The 22,746-nt window shown below is 46.4% G+C and overlaps 1 protein-coding gene across 1 annotated transcript in view; it reads left to right on the forward strand.

Moving 5' to 3' along the window:
• Positions 1 to 20,148, forward strand: part of LOC132318652 (syntabulin-like) — a 42,101-nt gene extending 21,953 nt beyond the window's left edge. Inside the window, 9 exon segments of the mRNA XM_059826625.1 lie at positions 8,756 to 8,846; positions 9,783 to 9,850; positions 10,524 to 10,623; positions 11,053 to 11,172; positions 13,318 to 13,420; positions 15,330 to 15,593; positions 16,504 to 16,638; positions 18,597 to 19,511; positions 19,513 to 20,148. Of these exon segments, the coding sequence (XP_059682608.1) occupies positions 8,756 to 8,846; positions 9,783 to 9,850; positions 10,524 to 10,623; positions 11,053 to 11,172; positions 13,318 to 13,420; positions 15,330 to 15,593; positions 16,504 to 16,638; positions 18,597 to 19,511; positions 19,513 to 19,666 (1,950 nt within the window). The 3' untranslated portion in view covers positions 19,667 to 20,148.
• Positions 20,149 to 22,746: the final 2,598 nt, after the last annotated feature.

Here is a 22,746-nt window from a genome sequence, read left to right on the forward strand (position 1 = left end):
TGGTGTGGGTGCCTATTGCTCTCCCATCTCTGCTGCTCATGGGAGGAGGAGGGGAGTCGCTTTCAGAGAAGCCTCCCTGCCCTCCTGCTTGTGAAAGTCTCATAGGGTCTAGTTTAAAGTGCATTGGCTTGCACATTGCTTTCCCTGCTAAGTACCTGCTTGCAGAATTTGCTGCATTCTGGTGTTTGGCAGCCCAGAAATGAGTCGCTCTGCTTTATTTTTCTTCTGTATCGCAGTGTAGTAATGCTGTTCGTCTGTTGCAGCATCTTCTGACGAGCTTGAAGCTAAGGTGAGGAAACTAGAGCAGACTGGTCACCAAGTGGGCTTCTCTGTGATACAGAGTGGGGACCCGTTCTCAGATGTCTTTCAAGCTTGATGGTAAGAAACTCAAGTTGCAAAGCAAGAGTATTGTGGAGGTGAAAAGTTGAACAGAAGCAAAATGTGGTAGAAACCAATGCCGTGGTTAGCTGACACCTAGTCCAGATTTCACAAGCTAGTGTAGCGGTAGCTTGTGTTCACACTCGTGCTCAGTGGCGATGCGGGATGCTTTGACCTGACTGAAACCCATGTGTAGCCTGTTCTCCCTTCTCCTAGCTTTTGTGATGTGCGTATCCTGCCAGTACCAGTACCTGGCACCTCCTGTCTGTCTATCTGACAGGTCTGCTTGCACGCAGCCACACAAAATGGGGACATCCAGCAGCAGCACCTCAGATTATTCTAGAATAACCTTTGCTTTGAAATGCATTACTTCTTGCTAGAAAGTGGGAAAAGGCCAAGGCCAAAATACCTTCCACTTGATGCATTTAATAAAAATTCATCTCTGTTCTTAGATCTGCCTATTCTATCCAAGGCTTATTGCATTCCTGAAGGGCAATCTCCTTGGTTCCTTCCTCTCTGCCTTCCCAAGGTGAATTCATTTGGTAGGGTGGAGGGATTCCCCTTTCTGCTTGGTAAAGACAGTGTCGTATCTGGTGCTTATGGTAGCATCTTGCATTTGGGAAAAGCAAGCGAGGAACACTTGTTGCCTGTGGGGAGGCCAGTAGCAAGGTTTGTAGTTGTTGTGGACCCTTGCAGAGCAATATCGCATCTGAGCCATCCTGAGATAGCTGTCGTGGGTGAACATGCTTTCCCTTTGCTGTATGTGGTTCTCTGTGCTTGAAGCGTAGTCCTGCCGGCAGTTATATTTAAATGGGAATGCTTTTAGGAAAGATATTTCTGTAAAAGTACTGATATTTTATAATTCTGTAAATAATGATATCTGTCTGTCGATTTCTATAAAATAGATATAAAGACTTTTCTATTTAGCCCGAAGGGGTATGTCTCTGTATCAGATACTGCCCAAGAGTCTGACCAGTTGACTGAGTTCCTGGGTGCCCTCCACAACAGGGTGAAAGCAACGTTAGCTGAATGTGCTTCCTTCTTCCTGCCAGGGGAAAGAAAGGTGGGGGGAGGAACTTGAGCTGAACACGGCCAGCTTTCCACAGGAGGAGCTGTCCTGTGTCTTCTCATGTTCCTGCCAGCCCTGTGCTTTCCAGAACTGTTTTACTTGTCCCATCTGGCCTCAGATGGCTTCAGATGGGAAGACCTAGCCTTTAAACTCTGCCTTCCTTTCTGTTACCTGTTTGCAATGGCTTTAGTGTGGCCTAGGCTTGCCATGCTTTTGTTCTCTAGAAGTGATGGAAGGTAAGGGTGGTTGTCTCCAGCAACTCCCCTGATGTCCTAGGAGCAAGTGTAGTGCTCCGCAAACACTTTTGTAGAGGTCTTAACATGAGCAGTTGCTGGTGATGAATTGGGAGAATACTGGAGTGACGTGAGAAATCTCTGGGGATTCATAGAATTTGGTGGGGGGGGGTGTCCTCCTTATGCCATCTGGTCTGATTTCCTGCTCGGAGCAGGTCCAGTCAGATCATGTTGCTCAGGGCTGTGTCCAGTCCCATTTGGGGTATCTCCAAGGAGGGAGATCAGCATCATCTCTGGCAACTTGTTCCAGTGCTTGGGCACCCTCGTGATGAGCAACTTTCTTTGTCTTGAGTCAGAATCTGCACCTTGTCCATTGCCCCTTGTCCTGCCAGTGTGCCCCTCAAGAAGAGTCTGGCTTTGTTTCCTCCAGTGAGGGAGAGAAGTAGGAGAGAGAAGTGGGGCAAACACCCCCCCAAAACACACACCCAACCCCCTGCCCACACACCTCTGCCCCGTGCAGCATCTTCTCTAGCTTTTCCTTTGTCCTTTGCCAGTAAGTTCCCTTCCTGTTGAGCAGTGGCTTGCATTTCCCTTAGCTTCCAGTAGCCTTCCAGAAGTCCTTCCTGTTGTCCTTCATCTCTTCCTAGTTTGCCTCCAGCTAAGCTGCGGCTTTCCACAGTCCATTCCTGTATGCTTGCGCGATGTCTCTCTGTTCCTCCTGGGTATCCCATCTCTGTCTGCGCCTCGTGTGTTCTTCCTTTTTGGCGTTTGAGGTGTCTCAGGAGTTTCCTGTCCGTCAGTGCTGGCCTTCTGCTACTTGTGACCGACTCTGTGTTTTGGCATGGACCCTTCTGGTGCCTGGGGAGGTGGGGGCTGTGGTCCTTGAAGTTCAACCAGTTACCCTGGGCCCCTTTGCCCTCCAGGCCGGTCTCCTGTTGACTCTTGCCTAGAAGCTCTTCAGGAAGCGGCAGTCTACTCCGCTGAAGTCCAGCATTGTGATCCTGCTGGTTTGCTCACTTCCCTCAGTTTTTTAAATTCTACAGCCGAATGGTGGCCGCAGCCCAGCATGCCCTTAACCTTGGTCAGTTTTTCTGTGTCTGTGGACAGGGAGTCCAGCGGAGGGTGGAGACAGTTGCCCCGTCATTCTGCTTTCACACATGGGGTGTGAGACGATGTTGCTCCGTGCTGCTGTCCCCTGGACGCCTCCTCGCTGCCCCCGACACTGTGCCTGCAGGGTCTGAGAAGGCTGTGGTGGTGTATGTGGTTGCAGGCCTTCCTCACTGGGTTAGCCAGCCTGCTCGCAGAGACTCTCTTGTGCGCTCAGTCGAGGAAGCCCTGTCCCTGGGCCGGCAGTCCTTATTCCTTGTGCTCCTCAAGGAAGGGTCCTGCGGTCATAGGAGCCGAAGCCCTGACTGTGCCACCAGCCCAGTGGTGCTAAGCAGCAGGATGTGTTTGCTCCTACTTGAGCCTTCCTGAGGACAATCCTGCCAGAGCCCCGGGCTCTTCCCCCTGGATGTCGTGGGGATGAGGGCCTGATGAGCCTCCTCAGCCTCCCTGGAGCATCGTGGCCCTGAGCACCCAGTGAGCTGCAAGCCCCTGGAGACTTCAGGCCAGGCTGGCAGGAGGGTGCCTCTACCTAGCTGCAAGAGGAGAGCTCTGATAGCTGCCAGCCCCCCGGCAGCCTTGCCTTGCCTCACCCTTCTGCCTGTGCTCTACAAAGACGGCATTGCCTGTGTACGGGCAGGAGCGCCCCACCGTCCCCTGCCTCTCTGGGTGTGTTGTGCAGATGAGCAGTGTATGTTCTAAGTACAGAGATACCTCTCTGCTCTATAGACAGCCTGTATTCCACATACAGGCAGAAGAGCCTCATACTTACTACCTGCGTGCACCAAGTCTTTGCTCTGCAAAGAGAAAAGCCTCACCTCCCCTGTTTGTGTGCTTCTATAGGCAGAGTGTGCCTGATGTACGGAGACACTCCCCAGATGTCACACACAGGTGGGTGGGAAGGCCCTGCCTCACCTGGCCCGTCTCTGCTCCATCACCAGAATACGTTTTGCATCCCAACAGGAAAGTGGTGTGTAGTGCTCTCCATATGTATTCTCTGTACAGCCATTTTATAGTCTGTATGGTGACAGAAAGCTATTGCCCCACCTTCATATTCTGTTGGTTTCTGTTCTCTATACAGCCAGTTTTCATTGCATAAGCAGACCCAAAAGCCCTGCCTTGGCAGTATCTAGTCCATGAGTAGACATGCTTTGCCTGCATGCAGTCTATCTACAGAAGAAATAGAGTCTGTATCTGGAGAGAAAAGCCTCACCATCTCTTTTCTGATAGGCAAAGTATATCCTGGTATACGCTGCATACTGAGAAAGCAAGCCTGGCTTTGCCCGTCCATGCGTAGTCTTGAGGAAGACAGTATGTAGTCTGTATAGTGACAGAAAAGCCTCCCCTTGTTGCTGGCATGTTGTGTGCACACAGATGGTCGTTATTAGATGTAGAGGTAGGTGAGGCACTGCCTTTCTATGTACATGTGTTATATTGAGCCCATATATTCTCTATGCAGACAGAAAAGCCTCTCATCACCTTGCCTGCCTATATTCCACATATGCATAGGCTGTATTCAAAGAAAAGACTGACAAGCCTTCCTCTCCTGTCGAATATATTCCATAGAGATAAACCAAATCCTCTCTTCAGCCCTGTGTGTATTTGGTAGTTAGGATCTCTTGTGCATAAAGACAGAAAAGCGTGACTGTATGGGTCTTCTATAGTCTTCTATGGAAAGAGGCTCTCTTCTGTAAGCAGAGAAGACCTGCCTCAGCTCTTTGTATCTACTCTACGTAGAGTTAGGACATATTCTATATAACAGCAATACGTGAGCTCTATGCAGAGAGAAAAAACATACCTTGCCTTTCTCTCTGTGTATGTCTGCATGTAAAGTGTGCGTATTCATGTGCATGTGTTCCAAGTCAGGACAGCGTATGCTCCACACACAGAGAAAAATGACCTTCCTCCCTTGACCTTGAAAATGTCTGTGTTCCGTGCAGAGACAGTATCGATTCAACATGAAGACATCGACATTTGTATTCAACATAAAGACATAAAGCGTAGCTTCCCCTTACCTGACTGTTTTGTGTAGTATGTACACAATTAACACATTGTATGTCTATTCTGCATGTTCTAGGTGTCTGTTCTGCGTAGAGAGTGCATCTACGGAGAGAAAAACATGGTTGTGCTTCCTGTGTCTGTATACTTTTTTTATGCATAGGTAATCTACCTTCTGAATCAAGAGAGGAAAAAAGCCTCAGCGAGGTGAGGTCAGCTGAGGCTTCTCTTCCTGCAGGCAGAGAATATAGTGTCTGTGGGTGTTCTGTATAGACCGTGCATGGGGGGGTGTGTATCTGAGTTTGCAAAAGACGTATATTTATGTGTATCTCTATACGTCTATGCGTATGATTCTGTTTATACTTGCTGCATGTTTTCTGTGTATATTCTATGCCTCTAAAGGTACCGAGATGGTGTCATACCTGTGTGTATTTTATATCCAGACAGAAGTTCCCTCGCTTGGGCAATGCAGGACTTGTTCTGTATGTAGACTATACGCAACCTACAGATATTGTAACTAAAATGAAGAAAGCTTCAGCTAAGCAAGGTGAGGCTTTTTTGCTTCAGTGCAAAATACATACTTTCTTGTTTATGCCCTGTTCACAGGTGCAAAAACCTCAGCCAGACTCTTCTGAGTGTAGGCAGTAAACATAGTGTCTAGTTCTATTCAAGCTGTAGATGGAAAGCAGGGACATAGCCGAAACCCTTTTGTCAGTCTGCCAAGTCTCTGCTGTCTGAATGTCTTCTACCTTCAGCCTGGGGAGCTCGGCTGAGCCTTCTGTGTTGCCACAGACGTGGACTTTGTGCTGCTTGTGTATCTCTTAGGTAGCGGGTGAGGGCGAGGTGAGAGTGACCAGAGGAGCAGGGAGGTGGCTCCCAGGTGAAACAGGAGCTCTCCAGGTGGTCATTTAAAGGGGCTGAGGGGAATGTTTTGGGGGCCACCTTTTATCTCGGCCAGAAGGGGCCTTCTGTGAGTTGCAGGTTTCTTCAAAGGCAGAGAAGTGGATTGCACCCCTGCGCCAGTGCCACCTGTGAAGGTTGAAAGCTCACTAGGAAGCATTAAGAGCGGTGGGCCGCAGAGTTGACTAATCCCTGTGCAATAAACAGGAGGGGTCTGGGAAGAGGTGCGGCATTTGTATCCTCATCAGGTGTAGTCCGACTCTGCGCAGGCAGCCTTTCCGTTGTGGGAATGTGCAGTGTGGCTTTTTGGCACAGCAAAATGAGGGAGAAATGAGGACTTTCCCAGGAAGCCCTAGGAGATGAAGAATTGGGATGCATTCAAGGACTTTCACAGGACTTGCTAGGAATGACTGTCTCTAGGAGACTGCAGGAACGTTGTACAGCTGTTGGCTAGGAATTTCCAAATGGGAATAAAAATACCTGTTCCACTGCTGTTTTCTAGGATTGCCCACAGTCTGGGATTGCCCACACTAGTTTTGAAGCGTGTGAGGAGCACATCACCATATGGCTCTGGAGGAGGGCTTCACCACCTGGTTGTTTTTCTTGCAGTCCTGCGCTGTTTGGTTTTTTGGGAGCTGTCCAGCCTGGGACTTTCTGGGAATGTAGTGGTTCAATGAATCCTCCAAACACCATGAGCAAATGTGGCAAGCAAAAAGAGAAGTCCCAGACTGCCACTTCCAAGAGACTCTTTTCCACCCCCTTGCTGGTCTTCTCTTTGTGCCCGTGCAGCTGTCTTCTGCAGATGTCTTCTCAGCAAACAGAACCCATGAAGCAACCAGCTCAAAACCAACCCACCAAACCGAGGCTTATTTTTGGAAGCCTCATTTTGTTAGCCTGCCTAGTCAAGCTCTTCAGGTCCTCCTCCTCCTCCTCAAAACCAGATGGCCCAGGGACTATTTCATCCAGTCCTGAAAGTGACAGAGAGAATCTGAATCTTTTTTTCTGAAAGGTGGGTCAGAACTTTTATACAGTATTTTTAGGCTATAGGAGTAGATTTGTTGCCCCCTTCCCTGCAGATCATGCCACTTTTCTGACTTGCACAATTATAGCTACTCTGTTTCTTGTAGTGAGATAGTCAGTCTGTCACTTAGTCAGAGAAAAGACGCAGGTCAGTCAGGCATGCTCCATCTTAAGTGAATGCACGTAGGACTCCATCTGCTTAGTTTGATGGTGTTGATTAATTCTTTCCTTTGCAAATTCTCCAGAGCCTTGCATACTACTGATGTCAAACCCATTAGGCTATAGCTGTGCAGCTGCCTGACTCCAGTTCTTTGGGGAAATGTTTTCTGTAGCTCACTAACAAATCTGCTAAGTCAGAGGTAGAAGATGTCGGAAGTTCTTGCTCTGAGATAGGACTTCAGTTGCATGGGCAAGTTCTTTCTGAATTCTGAAACAAGTTCCCTGACTGCTTTGATCCAGCCTGCTGAACTCAGTCCTTGCTTCCTTGTCCCACATGTACATTCCTGCTCAAGATCATTCTATTTGTTTAAAAAGGAGACAAAGGATTTGTTTGAAGATCATCTACATACAACTCAAAACTGGGAATCTCCCTGCCTGCCTCCTGACCTCTTTCCTCCTGTCCTTTCTTTTCATCTTGGTGAGGCTGAAGACTGCTCTAGTTTGATTTCTCTTAGGACCTTCCCCTGGCTGTTTGTGGTTCTATCACTTGCCATTCTATTCCTGCAGTTCTTCTCCCTGTGACACGGCTAACTCGTCCGCATTCCCAACTGCCTTCCTCTCCACCTGCTGGAGTTGCTTAAAGAAGACTTTGGTTCGGAGATCTTCCCCCCAAAACCTGAACCAGGTGAGGGCAAAAATGCGTCTGCCAGACGGCCAGTTGCTGCTTCCAGAATTGCCCCCGGTATCTTTTGTTTTGTTCTCTGCTCCCTTTGCACGCGGGACTGTGGCCTCTCCCCGTTTGTCTTTCTGTTGCTGAATTTGACTAGAAATCATCTGGTAGCACTGAGCAGAGCTTTTCAGTGGCCAGTGTGTGCCGATCTTCCAGAGCACTTCAGCTCCAGCCATAAATACCAGTCTGGCCAGCATGGGCCTGTATGTCAGGGGAAGGATCCATACAAGAGATGTCTCTGGATCTGGCAGCCTTACATACTGCTGGACTCTGCCTCTCTTGAAAATGGCGATTGCCTGAGCCGTTGGGCAGCTCCTTCAGGCTCTGTAGGGGAAGAGAGCGAGCAGCAAGGTCGTGTTCTCGAGGATCTCGGCTTGAGAATGCCGTTTATGGAAGAGCCTCCTCCTAGACCTTGTCTCTTACAAACAGCTTGCTTAAGCAACCCTCTGTGGCGCAGGCTGCCTGGAGACCTTGGGAAGGACCCATTGCTCGTGACCAGCTGTTTCTCCATCCCAGTGCTTGGCGTATGGAAGCTGCTCTCAGCGCTGATGCTGGGAGGTCTGAGGCCTTCTGTAAAAGCTCTGAGTTATCTGCTGGCTCTGGTTTTCCCAGACTGTGCATCAAATACAGCTTTGTTGAGCCTCAAGTGGGGCTCTTGTTCTTGTCCAGACTTCTGCTCTGACACCATCAAGTGCGGAGGACTGGGATTTTTCAGAAGCATCATGTTTCTCTTTGGGCTTCCTGGGGAGGGGTTGCAGTTGTGCAAGGCATGTTGGGGAGCTCAGTCTTCCTTTGGGATGCTCTCTGTGGGACTGGAGGACAACTTATTTGAGCTGCCTGTATTTCTGGAAGGCTTACCCACATTTGCCTTCCATCAGAAATACTGCTTAGTGGCACTTGTTTTTAATTAATAAAAAAAAAGTGCGGGGAGGGAGGGGTGTGTGAATAGCAGAGTGCGAGTGTACAGTGAATGATCTTCTCCTGCTTAGAGTAAATGGTTTTATCATTAAAAATATCCCTTCAGTGTTACAAAAAGCCTGTATTTTTGTTCCTAAATACTAGGATCAGAAGTTCATAGAAACATCTTCTGTGTCTGGTTTAAATGAGTTAAAGCTATTGTCATGTCGGGTTGAGGGTTTCTAATGTTGTTTTTTCCTCTTTCAGAGGGAGATGAACACGCACATCTCGCCCTCCAGGAGCGAGGACGCCATGTCCGGGTTCAAGCCCGTGCTATCCTCAAAGCTTGCGTCCTGGAGTTGGGCATGGAGGGGCGTCACCCTGGGAAGGTGTGGTGTGTTGTAGCAGTTGGAGCTGTGAGGTCTGGAAGGCACCAGCGCTGTGAAGTCTGGTGGGTGGTGGGGGGTGGATGCGGCTGTTGGGGGGTCCGTCATTTGCATAGCCCCGCCCTCCCCCGCACGCTTCAGAACGTTTGGGTTCCGGTGGCAGTTTGTGAGTGGTCCCTCCCAGTTGGCTCAATGGACCCAGCACAGCCGGTAGATCCCGCTGGAGCTCCTCTCTCTGGCATAAACCCCTCCGTGTTTGTGATTTAGAAGAGGTGACATTTGAATCTACAGGTCTCAGATGACGTTCAGGAGCTGTGGGCTGTGGATGGGGACTGTCTCTCTTTCCACTTCCTAAGTGGAAGAGCTTTAAGAGGTGAATCTGCCATTTCCCTTCTTCTGGGGGTTACGGGAGCTGTTGGGAGGTGAGGGAGATGTAAATTCACCGTCTTGAGCCAAATTGGATAGAGCAGAGATGGACTGTCATTTGTCTGACCCCAGTTGTGTATCTGTAATGTAGCTGTAATCGTTTCCACTGGCACAAGTGGACTGAGGTCCTATTTTGTTTTAAAGGAGATAAAACAAATAAAATCAGTGAGTCTAGTGTGCGGTCTTTCTGCCCAAATATGTAAGCATTTACTTTAGGATAAGGTAAGCAGTGCCTTGAACTCACTGGTTCTACTGAGTAACTCTCTGTTGTCTAAAAATGGGACCGAGGTTGGCTCAGACGCGGGTGTCTACGTTAGAGACATTCGTGTTTAGTCAGATGAATCCCACTCCAGTCTCCTGTGGTCCTCATCAGGTCTCTGACAGCTCTGCTGTTAGCCCTTATGGAAGCCAAGTACAGTCTCTGTCTCTTCTATTTCTCCTTTTTTTAGGGGGGTTTATTTGGTTTTTTTTTCCTTGAACAGAAAGTCAGTCTTGGATATTCAGCTGCAGAAGAAAGTTTGTGTTTCAAGATCATGCTTGGATCTTTCAAGTAGGTCTAATTAGATGCCTTTTCCTCTTCCGTTGATCCCTAATAAGCTTAGGCACTCTCTGTTTTTTTGTCCTGTTTCTGAGGACCGCTGCCCAAGGCGCCTAGCATTGCACAGGGAAATTTCTGTATCATCTCATTTCGCACCATGAGCTTTGTTAGTCAGCAGGAATGAATTATTTTTAGGACATAAGCTAACTAAATTGCACTGAAGTGAAAAAGGTGCTCTGTAGCTTCCAAGAGGTAATATTAGAATGTAATCGGAATATAAATATTTTGAGCAAAAGATGCTTAAAAATTTGGTAAAAATTAGTAGCATAGTGCTATTTTTTTAGTTTGGATTTTTATACGTTTTAGATTTTAAAGTTTGAATTTAAACAAATTTAGTTGAATTGATGTGGAAAACATGTTCAAATAGCCAAGCATTTCTTTCAAACGAGAATAAGCAAAGTAGCACCTACAAAGAGTGTTTCGGCTTTAAAGTGGTTTGTATTTTTGAACCCAAATCTACAAGTTCCTGTTGGATTGAAGTGGCCTGGAAAAATGATCTTTTAATTCTGTGTTGCAATATTTATGAGCCACCCCTGTCTCAAAATGGCTGCTGTTGCTTAGTGGAGACGTAGGCAATTCGTGGTTGGGCTGTGGCCTCTCAAGACATGTATCTCCTCTTGTTCAGAAGACTCTCAGGCTGCAGGAAGCACCCAGACGTCACAGCAAAAATGGAGAATGCAAAAAAGAAGTCAGCAAGTTACAAAGGAGGAATGGGCAAGTAAAAGGCAAAAGCCTGAATCCCATCTGTCCTAAATAATGAACTGCTCAGCTCTGGGCTGGCGGCACAGGCCACCTGCAATTCAGGGTGTCGGGCACAAATCTTCCGCAGTTAGGTACTTATCTCCTTCCTCACAGAAAAAAAAAAAAAAAAGGAGATCCCTTTTACTTAGTTCAGTAAAGGGAAAAGAAACTTCTATTTAGATGTGTTTGCCTCTTGGAGGATGGACTTGAGGACAGAGGAGAAGGGTGCCCTAACAGCAGGCTGCTTGGCAGACTGAGGGGATGTGGGGAGTCTGCTCCAGGGAAGCTGTTCCACTTCATATCATTCAGTAACGGTTTTATTGAGGGTTTGAAGCCGAGTTCCCAGCAGGCACACCATAACTCCTTTCTCTCTCTCTCTCTCTGGCCCATTAATTGTCTCGATACCGCTCCAGATGTACAGAAAGTGGGATGCCCACCATTAAAGGGAGGTTCTCGCCTCAGGATGCCTGCCACCTCGAGCTTAGCCTTGCGCTTGGTCCATGAGAAAGCCACGGCTCCGACTGCAAAGCTGAGTGAGTAGGGGATGCAGAGATGGGACTTTTGCAGGGAGCGCCTGAGCCGCCGGGCTGCTGGACAGGGTGAGACCCATGCCAGCCAATTCATTTTTTAGCTCCACATGCCTTTTGGTAGAGATGCAGGTCTCGTGGGGATTGTGGGGACGTGCTCCTGCATCTGGAAAAGATGGCTGAGTTCTGGCATAAGAAGGGCCCTGGGGTTTTGAGGTCAGAGTTGAGGCAGGTGTGGAAGATGGCAATAGCTGTGATCTTTAGTCAAAAAAATTCCTTTTTGTATATTCAAGCAGGTTTTTTTTTCTCTCCTCTGCTAATCCAGTCTGGAAGATGAGTCAAAAAAGAGAAGCCGATGCTACACACACTGCGCACTCTTAAGTATTTGTTTTAAAATAGGTGTGAGGTCAAGCTAGAACATGGTTTGCAATTTGGGTATTTACTGCAGCAAATTTTCTGCTCTTTCTGACTGTTTTCTGTGACTTTCAGCCAGTTCCACCTCCACAGAAAGAAATACTGTACATATGAAAGAGGCCATTATGAATCTTCCCTTAGGAGATTTGTGTGTGTGTGTGCTCTGCTTGTAAACTACAATCTTCATTATTTATGCCAATGTTTAAAACAGCTTTCTGATTCTCTGGTTAAAATATTCCAAACCTACTCCAGCTACATTTTACTATGCAGAACTCCCACCGACCATCAGATTTTATTTCAAGTCATTTTTCATGAAATAACACGCATCGCAGCCAGAATCCTGTGTTGCTGTTACCTGGTTTTCTTCACAGTTTTCCAGCTGTATTCCTCCTCCTTGTGACAAACAGTGTGGCCAGTATTTCTTTTTATCTTAGAATACACAAATTCCCGTCATCTCCCTTCCTAAACAGTGCCCTGTAATCCTGTTATAATTGTTGTTGACATTTTTGGGATTCCTGCAGGTTATTAACGCCTTTTTAATGAGAATCCTGGGATTGGAACTGTTTTCTGAACAATGTTTACTCAGGAATTGGTAGATTATTTCTTTTTCTATTTTCCTTTACATCCCCTATTTTTTTTTTTTTTTGTCTGACACCTTGTTATGTTCAAAGTGGAACTATGGGACTAACTGATTCGGGGCTTTGCTGCCAAATCAATACATTAAAGAAAACCTGTGTTTCAGACTGAGCAAAGATGATACTCAACCTAAAATATTTAGAATGACTGGGGAGATTTTTTAATGTTTTCACCCCTTTTTAAAAGAAGAAAGAAATTTGACAGTTTTCAAAATTAAACTGTCGTTTCAGACAGAAAGAAAATTCTGGTTTTCCATTTTCTGTCCATGTTTGACTTCAAATCATAAATAGTTTCAGTGTTCGCTGAACTTTGTTTTTTGGTGGCCAAATTACTTCCCTAAAAGTTTTTGTTTCCCTCAGAGCGATTCCTTTTAATACTTTTTGAGCAGTGTTGAGTAGATATGTCTGTATGTTCCTTCTGTTTATGTATCTGTATTTATATGTAGGCATAGAAAGCAAAGGGAATGTCTTTATCTTAGTCATGCACATCTCACTTACTTGATTCCACAGTGGTATAAGGCCATGGGGTAAGTGGTGGTTACTGGGCTCAAAAGTGGAAGCTTGACCATAAAGACCTAAGCAGGTCTTTGCAGAGAGATAGTGGTGGCATTTTGAACATTTGGCCCCTTTAAACACTGGGATTTTACTTGCGTTTATGTACCTAGATACCTAAATCCTGGGGAGGTTGTGTTTTAGATGCCTTCACTCTATGTTTGGTTCTCATTTGACATCACAATTGTGTGTTCCAAATCACTGGGCTTCTGAAGGAGCCACGTGAGCAGCCTCATTCACGTGCTGATGGCTGTGAGAAAGCGAACAGGTTGTCACAACAAATGTTCCTAGCTACATCCTAAAATGACTTCTGTAGCGTGAGGGTTTTGTGTTCAAATGTTTTTTTCTGCTCTTGTTGAAGTGCCAGATCTGAAGACATGTTGCAAATCTGGAACAAGCCCAGCGCTTGTCCTCAGGGATGTTTGAAAATTCATGCGACTTCTAAAATTCACTCAGGACGGACAAAGGAAGGATGCTTGTGATTCATTGTTATTTTGAAAACAGACTTTGGGTTATCATCATGTTTTTACTCTTCCCTTTTCCTTGCCAGGGAGTGAAGCCGATTTCAGGTCTTCAGGCAGCATGGGCGGTATTTCAGCGCCTGAAGTCCATGTGTCTGCTGCTGGAAGCAAAAGATCTTCTTTTTCTCTCAAGTAAGCAAAGCAATCTTTCGTGAATAGTGCAAGCGTCACTAGTGCAGATGTAGACTACTCTGTAAGGTCTTGCAGCTAATACAGACAATATCAGTATTGTGAGTTTTAAAACAATTTGGGTAACGGGCAGTACTTATGTTGATGAGAACTGTGATACGAGAAAGAAGAAGAAAAAAATACAAATGCTGTGTTTGGAGACCAAAACCAAAGAGTTCAAACAGACAGGACTGGTTTCCTGCCCTTTGTGGAAGAGCTGGCAGGCAGGCTGGGACCGGCAGTGGGATAGCCCTGTGCTTAAGGCACACACGTCTCCAAGGTCGCAGCGTGCCCCAGTGCACAGAGGTCGGCAGAATGATGCTTAATGAGCAGTTTCCTATCTGCGTCGTGAGACTGTTGGAAAAATAAATGTTACTGAAGTGCTCTCTAGGTTAAATCTAACAAGTAAAGGTACTGGCTGGGGGAAAAAGCAATACCAAGTATAATATGAAGCCCTAAAATCACCTTACTTGCAGTAAGATGATGTATCGTTTCATAGATTATTGTGCGTTTAAATGTAACTTTACATTAGAGCATGCTGACCTACTTAATTGGACAGAAGCCCTCTGTAAGAATGCTCCTTCCAGTGCATGGCTGTGTTATGCAGAGTCTGGGCAAATTCTGCCTCACACAAGAGTTGATGCTGTACTGTACCGAGTGGAAAGAGATGTCTCCTTTGCAATATGTTCTCTTTTAACTGTTTGGCTTAAGTCGCTGTGAAACGTTTCCATGTTGTCACAAGCCACAGTCCTGCACTTCATTGTGAAATGGTTATAAAATGAGTGAAATGGTTATAAAATGACCCAAACGGCAGCAGTGCGATGAAGGTCTGCAGCAGCCACTCAGCCACCTGTTCCTTATAAACTGTTCCATTTTCGGAGAAGGGAGGAAACCAAGTCAGACGATTTTGAGAAGAGAGCTTGCTTCCTAATTCTGTGGTATTTCAATTTTTATGTTTAAGCTTTCTCTTTTGCTGGCTAGATTTGTCTTTTTCCATATTTTTTTGAAACCAGCCCTTCCGTTACAGTTTAGAAGAACAACTGGCATGAGAGGATGAAGTTAGCAGCGTAGTAGTGCAGAAGGCAAAGCAAGTGAGCAAGTGAGGAATGCCCCTCGAGAAGCTGTCCTCAGAGCACCCCAGCCCTTTGGCAGCTGTCGGGCAGTGCAGATACCAATTGCTTTCAAGCACGTGGTTGACAGTCTGATTCTTTAGTAAAGACTGGGAAAAGAAAGGTAGATATGTATGAGGGAAACTGGAAGGAAGAAAGAAAAGGCTGTGCTTTTTTAATACTCTTTCAGACTGCTCACAGTGGGTTTTGAACTATATCTAAGCAAGTGAATAGCTGACAATGGCAGCTGAAGCAGCCGGTATGCCAAAGGCAGGAAAGAACAGTGGCTCAACCAAAATCTGTTTTCACTGCACGCTGTGATCCTTCAGGCTGCTTGCTGAGGAGCTTGAAAGCAGTCTTACAGCAGACCTCCGTGGACAGGCATCTCTATGCAGACTTGGCTGGGAAAGGCTGAAGCGTGGTTCTTCTGGCACTAGTCCAGGCTGCAGTTCTCTCATTACTTAATGGAGTCAGAGGTTCAGGGAACGTGGATGATCTGATGGAGTCACTGGGAATTGTGCTATCCACTGAGAAATGTGAAAATGGCCGAGGTTTTCCTAGATCACGTAATTCAGACTGAGTGCCCCACAGTCAGTGAAAGAACGTGCAGTGGCTGATGACTTTGGGACTGACTTTCTTCACAGCCACTCACAGTTTCCTGTCTGTTTTAGTGTTTAGACAACTTTGTGTGTAAAATAAGACACATAATGGGTTGCGTGATGAGGATAATCCAATATGCCTTAACCGTGTTGCTTCCCCTGCAGCTGTGGCCCTTATGGTCGGAATGATGGATCCTTATCCTACAAGTTCTTAGCCAGCCCACCTGCTTCCTGTGAAAAGGACCCTTTGTCAAGACTGGGCAAAAGCCAGCTGAGTCCTGCTAACGTCCGCCAGAATTATGGGGCTTCTTCAGCCAGCAGGAGCAAGTCAGGCTCATGCAAAGGAAGCGACAGCAGCTCAGTGATGAGGCAAGTCTTTATTTCAGCATGCCAGTGTTCAGCGCACTGACTTACCGTCTCTGCACGGTAATGTGGCATTGGCTGTCTGGGTTGCCGTGCAGGTCAACTTGCTCCTCAGCATAGGTGTGACTCCTCATATTGGTGGCTCGCCAGTCAACAGGGTGCTCCATCCCCTGTAAAACCTTTATTGTTTCAGCACTGTAAAATTCAAGGTTACTTTTAGTCAAAGCCCTTTGTAGTTGGTTGTCACTCCAAGGCAAGCTCCTTCATGGGGTTTCATGGCATCAATTCCCATGTGGATTTACTGGTTCTTTTGTATAAGGGTCCTTTCACTTTGGAGAGTCTTGGATGGGGTAGTATAGAAAATATGATACACTCAGGTGAAAATTCACCCTGCCCAGCCTTAGGCACCTCTCTGTGCAGTTTCCTGTACAGGAAAGAAAACAGATACCTGTCAGAGCATGCAACCCGTATTGCAGAGAAGAAATTGCCACCACACTGCTGCTGTTTCCCTCTCTCTCTCTTAACAGCCAAGCGTTATCAGATGCGCACCTAAAGCTAGACAGGATGAATCTAGGTTTCAGAGTGCTCAGCTTCCTACCTGACATGTGGAGCTGAACGCAGTCCCTACACTACCTGACCTGACCGTGTCTGCAGCTGGGTGCCTTTGCCGGTGGCCCGGCTGCCTGCCCTTGGGCACACCACACCTGTTTAGGGTGAGGGGTTGGCTGGGTGTTTTAAAGTTAAATGTCTCCCTACACTGAAAACAAGTACAATAAATAGCAGATTTTGCACTATAGCCACAAATCAGCCATTTCCTCAAGTACTTTGATTTGCCAGAGGGAGTCACTAGTGCGGACACTGAGGAGCCCCAAATGAGTCAAGCTTTGTATCAGTCTATGGGATGTTTTTCTTTTTGCCAGGACTGAAGAACTGTAGGAGTGATGTTATGTGATGGTTTGTTTTTTTTTCTTGTCACCATTTCTTGTGGTGACAATCACAGCATGAAGCCAGAAAATCCAGAGCAGTATTTAAATTCTCTGCAGCAGAAAGAAGTTACAGTACGGCATTTGAAAACAAAGCTGAAGGAATCTGAGAGCAGACTTAAAGAAAGGTATATTTCACTTCAGAAATCAGAGTCAGAAAGATTTATGCAGGAGCATTTAGGGGTGGGAATCCTGAATGTTTTTACTCATTTCTTGGCCACATAAAGTCTTCATTAAGAAATTTGAAATGTGATCAATCTGATTTGGTTGGTTTCAGATATTTCAGGTTTCATAGCGTGCTCCGTGAATACGTACCATGCAGTTTAGTTATGAATATGGCTGTCTCTTTTTCCCTTTTTTGAACTTCCCTAGCAGAATATTTTTAAAGGGTCATTTTTTACCAGTCTGATTTAGCATTGAGACCTTTTCTACATAAACCAGTTTCTACCTGCAAGCATGTCTTAGCTTAGTCTCCTGTTCTGCCTTACGCAGTGAAATATGACTACAGCTGTCCCCCTTCTCCCCTAATGAAAGAAAAGCTCTTACACAAACCAGTGTGCCCGCTTGTGGTTTTGTCGCTTAGATACTGAATTTTTCGCAAGAGCTCTTTGTATGGATGCTGAGCAAAGAAGCGACAACGTGCATTCCACAGCAACAGACGTCATCTCTTTTGCTAAAGCTGCACTCTGAGAGCTGGCTCTCCAGCACACACAGCCCAAGCGGGCACAAAGGGGTGTTTGAGTGGAGCCCCAAGGCAGAGTCCCAGGTACCCCTTGGACCAGCTCGGGATAGCCCGACCTCTGCATCTGGGAGGGCTGGATCTCAGTAAGGGCCCCCTCTCCCCACTTGCTTGCAAGTCAAGGCAGCAGCCTCTGGCTCCACGCTGGGCTGGGTGGGTGCAAAGCAAGCCAGGTGCCTGCAGCCCCGAGCCCTCCTGCTGTCTGAGGCCGTTGTTGGCTCTGGCTGTACGTGATGAGCTGCTGGCAGGCACGGGGGACGCATCCAGGCAGCAGTTCCTCATTTCACAGAATCACAGAATCATTAAGGTTGGAAATGACCTGTAAGATCATCAAGTCCAACCATCAACCCCACACCACCATGCCCACTAAACCGTGTCCCACAATGCCACATCCACACATTCCTTGAACACCTCCGGCGATGGTGACTCCACCACCTCCCTGGGCAGCCTGTTCCAATGCTTCACCACTTTCTCAGTATAGAAGTTTTTCCTAATATCCAACCTGAACCTCCCCTGGCGCAACTTGAGGCCATTTCCTCTTGTCCTGTCACTAGTCACCTGGGAGAAGAGACCAACACCCACCTCACCACAGCCCCCTTTCAGGTAGCTGTAGAGAGCGATGAGGTCTCCCCTCAGCCTCCTCTTCTCCAGACTGAACAACCCCAGCTCCCTCAGCCGCTCTTCATCAGGCTTGTGCTCCAGACCCCTCACCAGATTCCTTGCCCTTCCTTCTCTGGGCACGCTCCAGCACCTCAATATCTTTCTTGTAGTGAGGGGCCCAAAACTGAACACAGCATTCGAGGTGTGGCCTCACCAGCACCAAGTACAGAGGCACGATCCCCTCCCTACTCCTGCTGGCCACACCATTTCTGATACAGGCCAGGATGGCGTTGGCCGCCTTGGCCACCTGGGCACACTGCCGGCTCATCTTCAGCCGGCTGTCGATCAACAGCCCCAGGTCCTTTTCTGCCGGGCAGCTTTCCAGCCTCCAGCTTTCCATTTCCTCCAGAGGGAGGCAGTAGGTGAGATGTTAAGCGCTGCACTGGTTGGACCTTACCTAGAGCCAGCACTTGCACCTCAGAATGTCCAGGGTCAGAGCACAGCCCACAAGGCTGCTGGCTGTGTGGCGAGGTCGGTGACTCTAGTTAGCAATCAGCCGGCGTGTCTGGGCAGCCGACTTACATCTCTGCCAGCTCCGTCGAAGGCAGCAGCAAGTGCTGCATGGAAAAACTTGCTTCTTTCTTGGAGCATCTCTGCAGCATAGCCATCCCAGTGCAGTGGAGCCTCACGTTGACTCTTTAACTGACCGGTCAGCAGAAGCGTTATAACTTTTTTATTTTGCTACAGGGAAGTGGAAATAGAAGAACTCAAAGCTCAGCTGGGACGGATGAAGGAAGACTGGGTTGAGGAAGAGTGTCATCGTGTGGAGGCAGAGCTGGCCGCCTTGGAAGCAAGAAGGGAAGTTAAACAACTCAAGCAGGTTATTGAAAGCATGAAAAACAGCTTGGCTGAGAAAGACAAAAAAATGCAGCAATACTTCATAGCCATTAGCATTGAAAACAAGAAACTGGAGTCTTTGCTGCAGAGCATGGAGATGGCTCAGAGCAGCTCTGTGAGAGATGAGCAGTGCCTGGAGCACAGGTGTGACTCAGAGGGGAAGCCGTTGGTGTTGTGTGCCACAATGCCAGACAGCCTCACCACAGAGGACCAAGCTCTGGAGGAGGTGGCAGATAGTGGGCTGCTTCTTAATGAGGGCACAGCTAATGGGACTGATTCCTGTGAAGACAGTTTGACCACCATAACCTCTGAGTTGAGTGATCCAGCTCCCTCCAGTTCTGCTGTGACTCAAGAGATGCTTGCAAGTGTTCTGGATGAGAAAGTAACTTCTTTCCAGGAGGAGGAGAAAGTCAGCAATGTGATGGTGGAACAGGCCATCCAGACTGACGTGGTGCCATCTAGCCTAGATGTGGAGCAGCTCATTCAAAACATCTTCAGAGCTCAAGACGCCTGTCCTCTAAGCCCACCGTCTTCACTGAAGGAACTGGGTGAATTTTCTCCTGGAAGGTTCAGTGACTCTGGTATCGTAGTGGACTTAACTCCAAGTCATCTAAACGCTGCCATCCTTTTGTCTCCTGTGGAGTCTCCATGCAGGAAGGTGGAGCACGGAGTTAATGAAAACCATTTCGTGAAAGAACGTGATTTTACAGAACCTCATGATGATGAAGCCTTTGGGTATGTCAAGACAGGAATAAAGAAGAGATACTGTAGCAGCCCCTGTTGTACCAACTATCCTGTGGGCTTTCCGTACTCGGAGAGGAGGAACAGATCCCGTTTACAGTATTGGAGCATTGTTTTGTGTTTGCGGCCTGGTGGCCCTGCACTCTTTACACCATATACCCTTCAAGATGAGAACCTGAAGTCCACTCCATCCCTGGGCACCGGCTGGCTGAGGCAGAGAGAAAGAGGGATGAGAGAGATCGTAAAAAGTTATTGTCTATTCTGGTAGTCCACCATTTTGCTCCTGACTATTTGATTGGCACTATAAATTGTTTCGAAAACATGGTTCTTGTTTCAAAATGAAAAAGCTGAACGCTGTAGTTCCACAAGATGGTTTTAACTGGTGTTTTTAACAGTACTGCTGCCTACAGAAATAGTCTTCCTGCTCCCAGGCACTGTGTCCCTCCCCTGTGCTGATGTCTTTCTGGTGCCAGCACATCTGCACAGTGAACATGACCAGGGAAATCAAGGAGAATTACAGCTAGCGCTCTGCCATGTTTGTTTGCTGAATTAGCTTGAAGGTCAATCAGTTTCCCTGGCTGGTTCACTGAGCAAACGTACAAGTGCTTTGCACTGGCTCAAGGGTAGCAGGAGATGCGCATGGGAACAGATGGCCGGAGAAAGGTGGGGTATGTCTTTAGGCAGCACTAACCTGAAACATTTGTGAAACTACAGTGTTAAGTGAGGGACGTGGAGACTGGTTCCCACTAAGGGTATCACTCATGTACTCCAGAAAGGCTGCTAGTGTTTACAATTTGTTGTCCAAAGAGTCAATTCAATTTAGAGGTAAAACCCGTATTTCCCAGGAAGCTTCAAGCACATCATTCATGCCTGTCTCATGTAGTGCTCTTAATCGTTGTTGGGAGTCTTCAAAAGTGTTACAATGCTAAGTATAGGTGTGGATACACTTTGAAGATTGATGTTGTTTTAAAGTCTTAATGAGTTGGAACCTGATAGTCATTTAAGCCCTTTGAAATACTTTGTATAAATGTATGGTGTTTTAACTTATTGTTTATTTAATCGCTTTATTGTAAATTGCCTTTATAATCACAAGTTCAGTAAAGCATGTTAAAAATGTTAAACATGTGTGAGTGTTTTCTTGTAGCAAAGCTATACAAAATAGAACGTCTCAGCTGAGCTATCAGGCACAGGCAGAGCTGGAGGGGGCACTGTGTCAGGGCATAAGGAACCATCAGGACCCGGAGAACACCTCATTTCAGCTCCAAGCGTAAGCACTCAGCCAGAGAAAAAGGCTCCAGCCAGTCTGTGGACACACAGGCCACCTGCTCTGCCGCGTCCACGCTGCATTAAAGATGCAAGTGACCTCATCTTTAACCCAAAGCAATCTTCCAGAAGCTTGCAACTTCTCCTTTCTGCACTGCCAGGAGAGTATCAGTCTTCCTGGCATTTAACAGAAGTCCAGAAGGCCTCGTTTAACCCGGCCGAGAGGCATGCAGTCTCCATGTGCCCAATGAGATGCCACTGTGACCATCAAACCACGAATTCTCCGTGTCCCAAACTTGAGATCTGTGCCTAGGTCAGATGAGGGCAATGCTATCCAACAGATGAAATAGTGGAGTTTGTCTGGCTCCACCCAACCTTTCATCAGCACCTTACAAAGAAGGTAATTCTTACTGTCATGCTTGCTCAATTACTTCTCTTTTAAACAAAACTTGTGTCAGAACCTACTTATGACTTAGTTAAAATTTCTGGTTTTCTAGGCAGAGATGATCTAGGCAGATAGCTCCCCCCACCCCTTCCCATTCTTTTACAACTTCACTGTTCCCTGTGTTACAAATCTGTAATATAAAAACTCACCTACACACTGTACGTAGGTGAGCAGACACTTCTTTATTGCAGCGCTGGACGCACAGGGGATCGCTCCACCTCGTGTGCATGCTTAGTTTCTCTGCTACAAAAGTTATATACAATCAAAGTATACATATTCATCACATTTCCAAGAAACAATTAACATACTCATACCATTTCTGAGAACTCATTAATATATGTAAATGCTCGTGACGCATGCGCCTCCAGGGACACAGGTGGTCGTCTAAGGTCCTCTGGTGATCGTCCATAGTCTTCCTCATGGTGTCCTTTAGTTGAACCCAATCTTTGTGCATGCTCAGGTTGGTTGTAAAATTCCATTCTTGGAATCTTCTTAAGTTTTCCTCGGTTTACTGACCAGGCCTAAAACTTATCATTGTCTTGACAAGCAAATTCTACCTATTCACGATGCTACATTGTTCAACAGTTAGTTTATGATTAAATCACAGATAAATCATACCTAGTTACCTTCATACAGAATATATATAATTTAATTTTTATTAATCGCTCTCTGGATTATACCATTCTACCAATATCCATCCTTAAAACAATCAATGGTTATTTCTATTAATATTGATTGATTGGCATTCTTGATATTCGAATCAAGGTGGGAAAGGTAAGGAACTTTCCAAGCAGCATCACTGGTGCATATCAGGTCACATTGTCACAGGACTCAGATGAAACTTTTCTATTCAATTCTTCATCGTTCCATCTCGTTACTGTTAGTTCCTTAGTATGGAACAGCGACTCCCTGGTGAGGTTCCTATGGTTATTGTTTCTAACTTAACAATCCTAACTTATGCCTTTGTATTTTATTATTTTATTTGTTAATCAAATTTAACCTTTCTATATGATCATATTTTGATTATTTTAGAAAATCAGAGTATTTACAATACCTGTATGCACAGGGACTAAGGCTCAGGCACAGAATTTGCTGCCATCACTCATCTGTCACAAGATAGGAAATCCATACAACCTATGAATTCAGGGATAATAGCATCCACACAGCAGAAGATGGAGAAGGTATTCACCAAAGCTCTGAGCGGCACCTAAGAACCACAGGGACTCCCCTCTTCCTACACACTTTTCCTTCCCCCAGACATTAACTTTTCCTCTTCATTAAAGCACTGTTGCCTTCTACTGCATATTTACCTTGCACACTTTTCCGAGAGGAATTCCACTGTAAATACACGTAGTAAGTGTACAAAAATTGCATTTGAGAAATGCTGTTAACTGAACTGAGTTTTCACAGTAGCTTTATGAACAGGAGGATGCAAATTTTTTTCAGTTATGCTACCTATGTAACGAGTATAAGGTGGGAGGATTTTTTTCCCTAACTGTAGGAAATAAAAGAATTTCTGCTAGAAATACGAATTTACCAATAGAAGTAAGT

Source organism: Gavia stellata, chromosome 18 (assembly GCF_030936135.1).
Source record: "Gavia stellata isolate bGavSte3 chromosome 18, bGavSte3.hap2, whole genome shotgun sequence".
Taxonomy (NCBI): Eukaryota; Metazoa; Chordata; class Aves; order Gaviiformes; family Gaviidae; genus Gavia; species Gavia stellata.